The following is a 12,394-nucleotide window of genomic DNA, read 5'->3' on the forward strand; positions in this document are numbered from 1 at the left end:
TAAACGAACGTGCCACACACGACGGGGGTATACCCTATCCGAGTCCCCAATCCCCTTAACTCCTACAAAAACCATAACATGTATGTACGAGTACGCGAATGCATGGGTATGCTACACCCAACCGACCGCGACCAGCGACAGCCTCCAAACTCCACATCCCTCCCATACCGCAAAAGCTGCAAGCCGAGAACGACACGAAGCTACAGCTTCATGAGCCCCTTCATCGCATTCGCGACCGCAAAGCTGCTCTTCGCCATCACCTGCCTGCTCTCCTTCGTGATATCCGCCTGCGCCTGCACCTCGCTGAGCTTGTTCGCGTGCTCGCCGAGCTCGCGGAGGATCTCCTCACCCTGCGCCTTCGACCCCGGCGGCAGGTTGTCCTTGCACACTGCAACGATGCTCGACACGATCGTGATGATCTGTGTCAGGTTCTCATTCAGAGTCGGGGACGGTGTCGGGCTGCGTACGCCCGAAAGCACGCTTTGGATCGCGTACACGATCGACTCCGTCTGTGCCTCCAGGTATGGCTATAAAGTCGTGTTAGCATGAAAGGAAATCTAACGGCGAGAATGCGCACCTTGAGCTCAGCCCAGGCATCCTCAGGACCCTCCCCAGTGACCGAGCTATCGCTCTTACTCCCCCCACCGTTCACCTTACTCTTCTCAAACAGCGGTGGCGGCGAGCTCGCGTTCGAACTTGACATATTCGATGGCGGTCGACGGGGGGTAATCCGAGGCGACGACGTCGGGGACGACCCGAACCTGAGGTCATCCCCACCTCGCGAGCTGGCGCTGCTCCCAGACCTCTGATGCGTAGAAGCCGACCGAAGCTCATCCACCGCCCTCAACGACGGCGTGAACCCATTTGCCGAGCCGTTCGACGAACCAGGCGGCATGAACGCATCCTGCTCCGCCTTCGTCGCCTTGCGAATATGCACCGTCTTCCCGATTTCCGTGACGGTCGCCGAGACATGGCTGGCCGCAGCATCGAGCAGACTGACGGGGGCCATCCCTGCGCTCGTCGCGTGCGTCTTCGCTGCGGTAACGAGGTTGCTAAGTGTCGCGTCGAGACGTTCGCGGAGAGCCTGGAGCGCCTCTAGGTCGACCTCTGCGCGATCGCGTTGCGGCCGTCGCTCAAAGACGCGTATATCTTCGATGATCGCAGTGACCGCATTGATGACGCCCTTCATCGGCTGCAGTACGCGCGTGGGTGCGTTCGAGCGACCAGCTGTGAGCAGGCTGTCAATTGAGGAGACGAAACCGGTGACGTGGATGTCGACGAGACCGCCGTCGCGCGCCACAGGGAGCTGGTCGTCGACCTTTGGTGGTTGTAGGAATAGCTGCGATGTCGCTGTGATGGGGTGAGCGATAATTGACGACGAACAGAACAGCGCGCGCACCTTTTGCACTTCGGAGCTCGGTCTTGGCCTGCTCGTACTTGCGTTTGTATTCCTTCACCTGCGCCTCGAGCTCGCGAATGAAGGCGACGTCGTTGTCCTTCGACGACATCAGCTCGTCGTTCCGCCGCGACAGATCTGAAAGCTCCGTCATCAACCCCTCCATGTCGGTACGCAGTTGATCGAGAATAGCGGAGTCCACCTGGAGTGGTGTTAGCCTGAGTAGCAAGTAGGGTAGAAATGGATGAAAAGGCTTACTCCTCCACCTCCTCCGCTGGACTCGAGGAGATCGCACCTGTCCTGTAGGGCTCGTATTTCCTCCTGGTCCTGCCTCTGCCGCCGCTCCGCAATGTCCCTCTCGCGCGCGCGTTCTTCCCGTAGCGCGTCGAGCTCCTGTTGCAGCGAAAGCATAGACGAGCTTTTCTCTTCCACCCTCTGTGGATTCCGTGGTCAGCCCAGATTATCACCTGCACCCACTTTAAACGCACCCTTCGAAGCTCGACCAGCTCCTGTTCCATCGTCCGCACGCGCTTCTCCCCATCCATCCACTTCTGCTCCCGATCCTGTACGTCCTGGAGATCCCGCTCGAGGCCCGTAATCCGAGTCTGCATCGTCGCAATCTTGAACTCGTACTCCCTCCGCACTCGCTCATCCTCACCGGCGACGCTCGTCCGCCCTCCGCCACCCAATAGGCGCGACCCAATCCCTGCCGCCCCATTCGACCGATCCGAAGCCGCACTCTGTCGTCCATACCTGTCATAGTAGTCGTCCCCACTCCGCCCGCCGCCGTCATCCTCGTCTGCTTGCTGCAGCCTCGCGCTAAGTCCACTGAGTCCCGCCAAACCGCCGGCGGCTGGGCTCCTCGGGCTGGGCTCATCCTCCCTTTCAGAGTCGCTGGCCCCTCCAGCCCTATTTCGCGCGGTCTCTGCCGAGTCGCGCATGTCACGTCCATACGGCACCTCGATCTCCTCCTCTGCTATGGTGCTCTTGTTTGGAATGATCATCCCCATGCCTGCGGTCGCACTCTGTGCGTCGCCGCCACTTGTTACACTCGCGCTCTCGCTCGGACGCCGGCCGAGGGTGGTATCTTGCGATGGGCGACGGCGGTCTGAGCCTGCATAGATGTCCTGGGACGGCTTGCGACGCGAGTATGTGTCTGCGTTGGATGCGCCTGGAGTGCTTCCGCCGTAGCCAGAGTCATTGCCGCGGTCTTCGGAGGAGCGGCCGTTGCGGGGGAAGTCTGGTGAAGGATAATCATCGTAAGTGGATCCGGGTGATATCGCAGCGCCTGAGGCGTCAGGAGGAGCGATCTGAACTCGCGGAGGGTGTAAATGTGAGCGCGCGGGATAATGGAGGGAGGACATACCTCCTCCTTGAACTCTGGATAGCGGCGGGCGAGCTCGTAGTAGACGTCACTGGAGAGATCCTTGAATCTGCCGGTGGGGAGGGTAGCAAGCTTCTGGCGAGCCTGATTGCGCTTGGGGTGGAAGTCATCGCGGACGGGGAGGAAAGGAACTGCGACAATACGGGTAAGGATGCCAATGGGATCGGACGAGGCTTGGAATAGGACTGACCCTCATTGTCGGACGTGTTGTTCTTTCGTCGCATCAACTCATCGTAGACGTCTGTTGATAGCTCCTGGAATTGTTGGCGAGTGAGCCGGGTGAGCTTTTGACGAGCAGTGGAGCGGGAGTTGGCAGGCTCTTTATGTACGCGAGATGAATATAGGTGAATGGGGAGTGCTAGTGAGAGCGTGAAGGGACGTACCTTTGGCAAGATATGCAGCGAGATACTGGCTCAGCTCCTCAAAGTGTACGCGAGCGATGGCACGAGGGTCGGCATTGGTGGATTGGCTGGAGGGTGTGTCGCGGAGAGGACGATAGGACTCGGTGCGGTAGTTGGAGATGCCGGAGTAGGTGGTGTTAGTCGGGGACGTTGCCCTTGTCGAGCCAGCGCGCCTCATGGTCGTGGGTGGTGGTAAGTGAAGGAGACCGTCGTCGTCGGGGAGGCGGCCTCGGAGATGAGGAAGATGGGCGGAGGAGTACGAGTACAGGCAAGTCGCAGGCGCCGCGGACGAGGGGCGGGCTCGGTTGCAATTTCCCACGGCGCATGGCGACTCTGGCTTCACTCTCACAACAGCCAGTGCACACTTCATCGTTCCATTGCGACCGCCGGTATCTTCAACAGTACTTCCGTCATGATACTATAATACAGACAATTCAACAATCCACTATCGTTCCTCCCCCTCCTCTCCGAGGGATCAGATACCTCCGTGTCGAGCATCGTCAGCCTTGGACTTGTCACCGCCATCGCTCTCATCGTCCGAGTCCTCCTCATCAACGTCTCCATCCTCATCGACGTCCTCGCCTCCACTCACACCGTCATCCTCTATATCCACCCAGTTCACCAGATGGTCCCGCTCCGTCGACGCCAGCGGCTGCATCTGCCGTATGCCCGCCTGCGCTTGAGCATCATCAGCAAGAAAAGATAAGACGTCCCGTTGAGTGCGCATCGTCGACAAGATCGTCTGAACCGCCTTCTCCTCGTCCGCGTTTTGGATGACCTTGAAGGTGGTGCGGTCTGCGCCGGCGAACCAGATGTCATACGCTGTGAAGTTGGACGCCCTGGTGGTCGTCCGTGACGAGTGTTTCTCACCCTGTGGCCGTTTTGTCACCAGAGATGTGTCCGATGCCAATGCGAAGACCATGCGGAGGACAGGGGGTGGACTCTGGTTGTCCTTTCGGAAGAGACCACATTGACGTGGGTTCATGGCGTTGAAGAGATGAGCGCGTGGTGTCGCCCGATACGTCCTGGAGTTCTTCACCTGGATGAAGATGGCCGACACCTTGTCCTTCATCAGCTTCCGGCCGATCAGGAAAGGGATCACAAGGTCGTAGCCGTTCTGGCCGTCGGCGCAGATAAAGGCTGCACCACGCGAGATGGCAAGGAGCAGGATCTCTGGTGTGAGAATGTCGATACTGGAGATCTTGATGAAATGGTTGAAGTACATGTATCCATCCGCGAAGGCATCCTTGAGAAACTTGTGCTCATCGGCCTCGAGAAAGGTCGTCGGAAGACTCTCCAGGCATTCTCCGAGGTATTGGGGACCAATGAGCGCTCGTAGGAATCCCAACATCGGCACAATGCGCTGCTTGCGGCCACCATCGGATTTGAAGGTCTCCTCATCTTCTGCGGAGGAGGACGCCTCCAGTTCTGTCGTCGCACAGTCCCTCGCATCGAGGCAGAACGTTGCACCAAGCATCTCTCCACGCGTGCCGAGGTCCAGACCGGCCTGGACGAGGAGCATAGCAAGCGTCAGGTAGAAACTGAAGGACTGCCGGTTCTTCGACGGTTGGCCCAACTCCCATCGCGTCTTCGCTCCAAGCGAGTATGCAGCCTCTGCAAGTAGTGGCTCAGATGCGGTGGCAGTAACCGCGTTCGAAAACCCAACATCGGCATATAGCAACAGCCGAAGGTGGTCAGAAACCAGCTCCCGTTGGAACTGAACGCCCTCCGGTGATGGGCGGAGCACCCTGAAACTGAAAGGAAGGCGTACTCCCAGGAGGGCCAGCTTCTCGACAGGGTCTAGTTTGCACTTCAGGGGAACCTTGGACTCCAACAGCCGGTCCTGAGCGAATTCAACGATCTTGGTCTTGAACTTGAGATCCCCTGCACGGTACATGGCTGCAAACCTATACCATATACATTCAACCAGGGTCAAACGGAGCGAAGCGCAAACACTCACATTGGACGACCCAGGAGAGCCATGTGATGCGTTGATGCAACCTGGTCCAAAGTCCACGGGTTTGTGGTCTGGCGAAGGGGGAAGCGCTCCGCTAGGGCATCGAGCGGGGTGGTGATAATGGGTGGAAACATCCGGAAGTGGCCACTGAGTACACGCGCTGAACCACTAAGCCTGGGGAGCGGAGCAAACTGCTCAAGCTTTCCTGTTGTGGATAGGAAGAGAGTGAAGATTGGGAGCCCAACGATGTCGCGAAGAGCTCGCCGCAGCTCTCCAAATCGAGACCACTGGCTGAGATCGGAGTCGGTGAGGTCGGGCATGAGCTCGTGAGCCTCATCAAAGGAAAGGATGATGCATGGCTCCGCGTCGGAGACGGCGTTGAGCAACTGGATCAACGCCATCGCTGCATCCTGAATGGTCTTCTCGCCACCTGTGACTAATCAATATGCACTGGATCAGGCTCGTGACACAATGCTAACTCACTATCCTGCACAACTACAATCCTGCTACTTGGGCTATCTTGAGATTGTTGCATTCGACAGTGCTTGAAAACCTGAGAGGTGTCACATGTGGCGGCAAAACTAGTCGCATCAATGTCCAACTTACCCACTCCGCTTGCGTGTACACAGACTCGTAGAATGTTCTGCGGTATGAACCGTGTTGTCCGAACTTCATCCCATGTGTCATCTTTTGCCTGAACGCCCGCGCTATTGCCTCAACTCGCTCGCGACCTAAGTGGAGGTTCAGCGGACTGTGGTAACGACGCATGAGCCAACAAGAGCGCATATACCTTTGAGATCCCCCTTGATCTCTGGCACGATGTCCTGTTTCAACTTCGTGTGCGTGACGTAGAAAACAGCATACAAGAACGCTTGAACCATTTGCGCATACTCAGCCTTGTCTGCAGGGACGCTGAGCAGCCATTTCCGCGCAAGCGTGTCTACCGGAGGGAATGCTATTTGAGGGCCCAGTTAGTACGGCATCGCTGAGCTTCAACAGTAGCCAGGAACTGACGTACCGTCTCTGTCTAAGAGACCAATGGTCACAGGGATGCAAAGGACTTTCTTTGCGAGCTGATCAACTGCGCGTGATTTGCCTGTCCCCGAAGACTGCGTGAACGCGGCGAATCGTGCATACGGCCTGGGATGAATCTCTCCCATGAGGTTTTTTATGTTGGCGAAAAGGGCGTCTGCAGCTGTACCCCTATATGGCTCCTTCCACGCACCTTCAGCGGCTGGAGACACGCATGAGGAGCAGTGAGACTAAGATGAGACTGGAGATGTACCGAAACGCACCTCGTTTTTCGCTTTCCTTCGAAAAACGGGTATAGCTAGATGTGTTGGTGGCGACTGTGCTATCATGATGCACCCTGAGGACGGCTGGGTGCGAACGTCAGAGGATGGATAACCGGCGGCGAACAACAACATCCACTGACGATGGTTCATGAAAGCGACGAGATTCTGTCGCCGTGATCCTGGCGACTCCATGAGCTTCATTAACCCGGTATCGGCCGCGAGGTCCATGTTGGGGGTGCGGAACAGTGTCGGGCGAGCCTCGTTGAGGAGCTTCCAGACGCCATAATTGACCATATCCGTTGAAAGGAAAGAATAATGGTCTAGGAATGCAATGAGCTCCTCCTGGGGCAACGCTTGAACGTCTTCTTCCGTGAAGACCTTCTCCGAGTCGTCTCCAGGGCCGGCGTAACGTGCTTTTTTGTTCCGCGGGCCCGAGTCATGTGTCTTGTTTCCGAGTTGCAGATCCATGACCACCGCTGGAGGTCGTGGTCGAAAGTCAGGAACGTTTGGCGCCCTATGTGCGGGTGCCGGGGGAGCGCGTCATGTCGCCTTTCTCCGCGCCGTCATGTTCTCCCCGCCCTCGCCCTCGCCCTCGCCCTCGCCCTCCCCATAGACTGCCTCGACTGCCCCGCATCTTCCCACTCCGGGACCCGGACCCCCCTCGTCGCTCGCGATGTTGGCGAGACTCCGTCTATCGCCCCGCCCCGTCTTCACCTCCTCGTTCTCCGCATCCAACACACGCACATTTGCGTCTGAAGCATCCGCCGCCGCACCTGCCAGCACGGTCTCCAAGTCGCAGAAGTACATCCGCAGGACGCTCTTCACGCTCTTTGGAGTCGGCGTCGCATATGTGGTTGATCGCGAACTGCACGCCTCTGCGATCAACCGGAATGTCCGTACCGCATGGACGGTGAGTACTCTTCGGTCTCTTCATCCTCTGCTTCCACGTCGTCTGCCCTCCGTCGTTCCAAACGGCGACAGAGGCCTTGATTGATAGCACGACTCGCTGCCTTGAGCTGCTCTCGCGAGCTACAACTAATTCCCCGCGCAAATGACGTCAGACTTGCTTTGTGCGGAGATGCAGGTCCTTCGCGGGTTAGTGTCGCTATTCGAGTCTCGCGCACTCACACTTTCAACCAAACGTCCACTACCCACGCTCGCACCCTCTCACCGACGACGACCGCGCTTGGATCACATGCTGACGTTACCCTCTTCAGTGTGCCGTGATTGCCCTCGACTACAAGCTCAACTTTAGGCCCGAGAAGGCCGACAGCATCCCCGCTCTCCAGGAGCGCGTCGCCCAACGAGTGTATGACCTCCTCACTTCCAATGGTGGTCTCTACATCAAGATCGGTACGTATCCGAGAATCTCCATCTTGCCCCCTTCTCACCGAACAACGACCAGGCCAGGCATTCGCCAACAACGCAGCACTATTGCCACGCCCCATGCAGGAGAAGTTCGCCAAGTTATTTGATGATGCACCACAGGTACCGTACTCGACCATCGAACATGTGTTCAGGTCCGAGTTCGGACGTCCTCCCGCAGGGCCCGACGGCGTCTTCGACGTCTTCGAGGAGCAAGCCGCTGCAAGCGCAAGTGTCGCGCAAGTGCACAGGGCCAAGCTCAAGACTACCGACGGCTCTGAGCAGTGGGTAGCGGTCAAGATCCAGAAGCCCGACGTCAGCAAGCAGGTTGAGTGGGACCTCGGCGCGTTCCGCGTGGTCATGTGGATATATGAGCACTGGCTCTTCCACCTCCCGGTCTGCTTCGCCGTCGGTACGTCTCCATCTCTTTGACGGTATCTCGTCCATACTCATACCATGCAGACTTCATCAACGACCATCTGCGCCGCGAACTGGACTTTGAGGCGGAAGCACGGCACGCTCTGCGCACGGCCGAGTTCGTCTCGAAAGAACCACGTCTCTCCGACCGCGTCTACATCCCGAAAGTCTACCCCGAGCTCTCCACGAAGAAGGTCATGGTCGCCGAGTGGATCGACGGTGTCCGCCTCAGCGACCGTCGTGGAATCCAACGCCTCATGGGCGACGACTCCTCCGCCTCCTCGAGTCCCCCTCCGCTGCCCGCCGACCGCTTCCCGACGCTCAAGGGCGGCGCCCAGTGGGTGATGCAAACCATGGTCGACCTCTTCAGCGCGCAGATCTTCGACTGGGGCTGGGTGCACTGCGACCCGCACCCCGGCAACATCATCATCCGGCCGCACCCCGACCCCGCACGGGCGCGGCAGCGCCAGGCACAGTTCGTCCTGCTCGACCACGGACTGTACGTGCAACTATCCGCGAGCTTCCAGCAGCAGTATGCGCAGCTGTGGAAGGGCCTCCTTAGCGCGGATTTCAACGTCGTGAAGAGCGTCGCGGAGGAGTGGGGGATTGGGACGCCAGACTTGTTCGCGAGCGCGACGCTGATGCGACCCGTGCGGTTCAAGGAGACGGACACGCCGGACTTTGACAAGATGGACGACTATGAGCGGGGCGTGTATATGAAGGAGAAGTTGAAAGGGTTCTTGCAGGATACGGACAGAATGCCAAAGGAGCTCATCTTCATTGGGCGCAATATGCGGTGCGTGTTGTTGGTCACGTCGATGTTAGAGTCGGTGCGATTGACTAACGGCTCTCTTTCTATCTAACAGGATCGTACAGGGTGCGTGAATTTATGCTCCGTGACCTCACAAACTGAGCTGACGATGACTTCCCCCAGGGAACAACCAGCTGTTCGCCTCGCCCGTGAACCGGATACGCATAACCGCCTATTGGGCCTCGCGTTCGCTCGTCACCTCGCACCAGCTGTCCCTCGTCCAGCGCATCCGCGAGCTCTTCAACCACCTCATCTTCCTCTCGGTCATGTTCTCCATCGACGTGCTGTTCTGGGCGACGAAGGTCCGGCAGTGGGTCGCGCGCCGCCTCGGGCGCAAGGGCGAGAGCTTCGAGGACGAGCTCGAACGTACGATGCGCAATTTTGCAAAGTCGAACTTTGGGCTCGACGTGCAGCAGGGTGCTTTCGAGGGGTAGATGCCTGTATGTTACTTTTGGAATCATAATCTCAGTATATCCACGTCGGCAGCGTCCGTCACCTATACGGGAGTTTCGCCCCAGCCGGAGGTGCGTGAATCGAAAGTGGGATTCGTCACGGGTGGGTATACTAGTACTATAACCGCAAACTACTGGGCGCCACGACGGGAGGCCGAGCCCCTCTTCAAGTTCCGGGACACTCCTTGGAGGAACGAGTTAGAGTCAATATACACATCACCCGAATGTTGATGCAAAAGGCCACACGCACAGGTCAGGGCGGAACAATTCAACTTAGAACGTCTATGGGCAGCTTGTCGCCACGCTGCACGACCTCGAGAGGTCCCCGCCCGCTGAGCCTGACTTGCAGCCCATGAAGGGAGGGATCGGCATTCGTAAGGCGGTCAGCAAACGCGGGCACATCGAACTTCCAAAGGAAGGCCCCAGCTCGTGTCCCTGGATTGTCCTTCCCGCCCAGGAGATACATGTCCGGCATCGCCCCGCACATGATGGAGACCGCAAAGAAGCGGAGGCGGAGGACTTCTACCATCTTCACCAACGCGTCCTTTCTTGCAAGTCAGCCACAAAATGTCCGGGAAAATGTAGGCGTAATGTCAATAGTCAGTAAAAACTCACTAGGATAGCGCTGACGTCGACGACGCCATCCTGCCTATTCCGGTGGAACTGAAGGCTGACCTGCACCACTTGTAGGCTCCCGGAGAACTGCTCGAGGACCGAGACGATGTCCTGAGACGACTCGGCTGCTATCGGGGGCTCCAGGTACAAGTCGAGGTACTTGGCTCCTCGCGAGTCGTGGAGAACGTCCGCGAGCATGCCGGGATCCCATGGGCGACTTTCGCAAATGGTGAGCGTAAGTCGCTCCACCTCGCAGTCGAGTCCGAGGACCCACAGGTCGGGGAGGGTCCCGTGCAGTTGTGCCAACGCAGACCAGGCCCCATGCACTAGCTGCTTGGACTTGCTCTCCCGCCTCCATCCCAAGAGCAGAGGCCGGGCTTCGTCGAGTGGCATCCTTGACCAGGAGAGGTAGCGGTGACGGATACCGGTAGATAGGCTGGTGATGTTTGGGAATGCGTGCGCATAGTGAGGGACGTTAAGAGGGTCATGCTTTCCGAGGCTGAGAGTATGTACGTGTGGGAATGTGATATCTTCATTGCTCCTCCAATTACCGAGGTCTCCGGCGAACCCACTGCCTCTGAAGGACCGCAGGCATTCACGGAAGGGGCGGAGGAGGAGAGCAGGATTAGTCTCCGTGCCGTCGGGGGGCGTATCGTCGCCGAAGGCATCAAAGCCAGCAAGGTCGACGGTGACTCGCGCTACTTCTCCACGCATATCTTTGAGCATCTGTGTCGTGAGTGGGCCTGCCTGCAAGACTCTGAGGTGGCCTATGTAGCGGACACCTGACAAAGCCGTGCGGAGGTCGGGAAACGATTGCAGGATACGCTCAGCTCCATGGAGACCCGAGATGTTCAACGTATGGAACTGCAGGAGGTGACCAAATTCTTTGAAGAAGTTTACCAGCGGATCCATGGCGTTGGGTGAGTGGGAAGCTGCTGGATCGAGCCTTACGTTGAGGGAGTTATGGAATCGATGGGATTGCTGGGGGGCGGTCATGAACGCAACGAATGAACTGATCTTGTCATGGGCGTGCAGACGAAGAGAGCCTCTCAGGAGGAACTTGGAACCTTCTCCGTGCAGGAGCTTGCAAGTCTTCATCATCACAGAGATTTCACGCCGTTCGGAGAGCGACATGATGAGGAGTAGACTGTCGAGGTTCAGGGCTGGTTCCGTCGGCATCTTCAGAGCACATAGTCAGCTAATCAAGTCTATGGGTCGAACACAGCACCCACCGTGCATATGTATCCGCCGTCCGAGGGTATGGAAAGAGTTCAAGAGTTGCAAGCGGCGAGTCCGCACTGGTCAACTTTATATCGTTGCATCACGGACAACCACGTCGCATCTGCGATGAGCCGCAGCCTGATGCGTTGATGGACATGAGAGTTCTTGGTCTTCTATGATGTGTTGCTTGCCATCATTGGACGGACGATATAGCATCTCGATTGAGCGATGTACACGACATTCTCAAAGAAAGTCATGATGGGTGAATTATGGTTGGCACCTATCTGTGAACTACGCGTTCTTGTATGCACAGTGGCCGAGCGTGCGTCCAAGGTCACACCATCGAGTGTGTGTGTGGAGCCGAAATTTGAGATGGACCGACAGAAGTCTAAACACAGCTCGTTACAATCATCAACGGAAGTCGTGAGTGGCAGCATTACACCAACTCCTTGAAATGACAGCTCGACATACTCGTACCTCATCTCCTCCTTCGCCTACAACAAACAGAAAAGTCCTCAACGTCCACGGAGGCTCACACTCACCAAGGTACTCGAGGCCAATGTCCACGGCGTCTCGCTCATCTCGAACCCGGGTGGCAAGCTTCTTCCTATCCACGCTCACGCTCTTGATGTACAGGTTCTTGGGCGCCGGAGGTGACCACGAGCAATTGCTTCGCAGGTGGGAGATACTCGGCGGAGACAGGGCGATGGGGTAGAACCCGAGTGCGCTGAAGATGTACCACGCACTCATCTTCGCGATTCGCAATCCTCGTTCTGCGAAGGAAGTCTTCAGTCTATCAGTACTGCAAGAGGCGCAGTACGTACCCCGGAGAGGCCGCATGACATTCAAAAGAACAATCCCATCCCAATCTCGTGGCCGTACCTCTCCATGGCTAGCTCGCGAGGCTCGTGAGAGTAATCACCGTCATCGGCATAGAGGGCCTGATATCTATATGGGCACGCGTACTGGGCTGCAGATGAACACGAAGCCCGTTCATATTAAGCACCAGTTAGAGCAGCGCAAGCCGGATGACACTGGTACACACTACATGGCAATGCAGCGAACGTGAGGAGCAAAGAG

The 12,394-nt window shown here is 57.6% G+C and overlaps 5 protein-coding genes across 5 annotated transcripts; 1 reads left to right on the forward strand and 4 right to left on the reverse strand.

The window, feature by feature from the left end:
- Window positions 1–200: 200 nt before the first annotated feature.
- Window positions 201–3,100, reverse strand: L226DRAFT_473083 (uncharacterized protein; the record flags this gene model as incomplete). Its single annotated transcript, XM_067676503.1, has 7 exons — window positions 201–527; window positions 578–1,350; window positions 1,400–1,598; window positions 1,655–1,831; window positions 1,885–2,706; window positions 2,763–2,911; window positions 2,950–3,100. Coding segments are annotated over 7 exons (2,598 nt in total), but the record flags the coding sequence as incomplete, so codon positions are not given.
- A 434-nt stretch (window positions 3,101–3,534) lies between these two features.
- Window positions 3,535–7,110, reverse strand: L226DRAFT_617371 (uncharacterized protein). The gene is made up of 8 exons (XM_067687025.1): window positions 6,574–7,110; window positions 6,434–6,517; window positions 6,157–6,372; window positions 5,929–6,093; window positions 5,745–5,869; window positions 5,622–5,691; window positions 5,142–5,568; window positions 3,535–5,088 (listed from the first exon to the last, which is right to left on the reverse strand). The coding sequence occupies exons 1-8, from the start codon at window positions 6,899–6,901 to the stop codon at window positions 3,657–3,659; spliced, it is 2,847 nt and encodes a 948-aa protein (XP_067529225.1). The 5' UTR covers window positions 6,902–7,110; the 3' UTR covers window positions 3,535–3,656.
- L226DRAFT_540467 (atypical/ABC1/ABC1-B protein kinase) lies at window positions 6,991–9,530 on the forward strand. The gene is made up of 6 exons (XM_067681877.1): window positions 6,991–7,343; window positions 7,651–7,786; window positions 7,839–8,210; window positions 8,261–9,011; window positions 9,082–9,092; window positions 9,150–9,530. The coding sequence occupies exons 1-6, from the start codon at window positions 7,107–7,109 to the stop codon at window positions 9,458–9,460; spliced, it is 1,818 nt and encodes a 605-aa protein (XP_067529226.1). The 5' UTR covers window positions 6,991–7,106; the 3' UTR covers window positions 9,461–9,530.
- A 216-nt stretch (window positions 9,531–9,746) lies between these two features.
- On the reverse strand, window positions 9,747–11,272 carry L226DRAFT_576214 (uncharacterized protein; the record flags this gene model as incomplete). The annotated part of the gene is made up of 2 exons (XM_067685315.1): window positions 9,747–10,022; window positions 10,094–11,272. The coding sequence occupies 2 exons, from the start codon at window positions 11,270–11,272 to the stop codon at window positions 9,747–9,749; spliced, it is 1,455 nt and encodes a 484-aa protein (XP_067529227.1).
- A 221-nt stretch (window positions 11,273–11,493) lies between these two features.
- On the reverse strand, window positions 11,494–12,233 carry L226DRAFT_317302 (uncharacterized protein). Its single transcript, XM_067673855.1, has 3 exons — window positions 12,139–12,233; window positions 11,595–12,087; window positions 11,494–11,530 (listed from the first exon to the last, which is right to left on the reverse strand). Exons 1-2 carry the CDS (start codon window positions 12,152–12,154, stop codon window positions 11,726–11,728), a joined length of 378 nt encoding a protein of 125 aa, XP_067529228.1. The 5' UTR covers window positions 12,155–12,233; the 3' UTR covers window positions 11,494–11,530; window positions 11,595–11,725.
- Window positions 12,234–12,394: the final 161 nt, after the last annotated feature.

Source organism: Lentinus tigrinus, assembly GCF_003813185.1.
Source record: "Lentinus tigrinus ALCF2SS1-7 unplaced genomic scaffold L226scaffold_58, whole genome shotgun sequence".
NCBI lineage: Eukaryota > Fungi > Basidiomycota > Agaricomycetes > Polyporales > Polyporaceae > Lentinus > Lentinus tigrinus.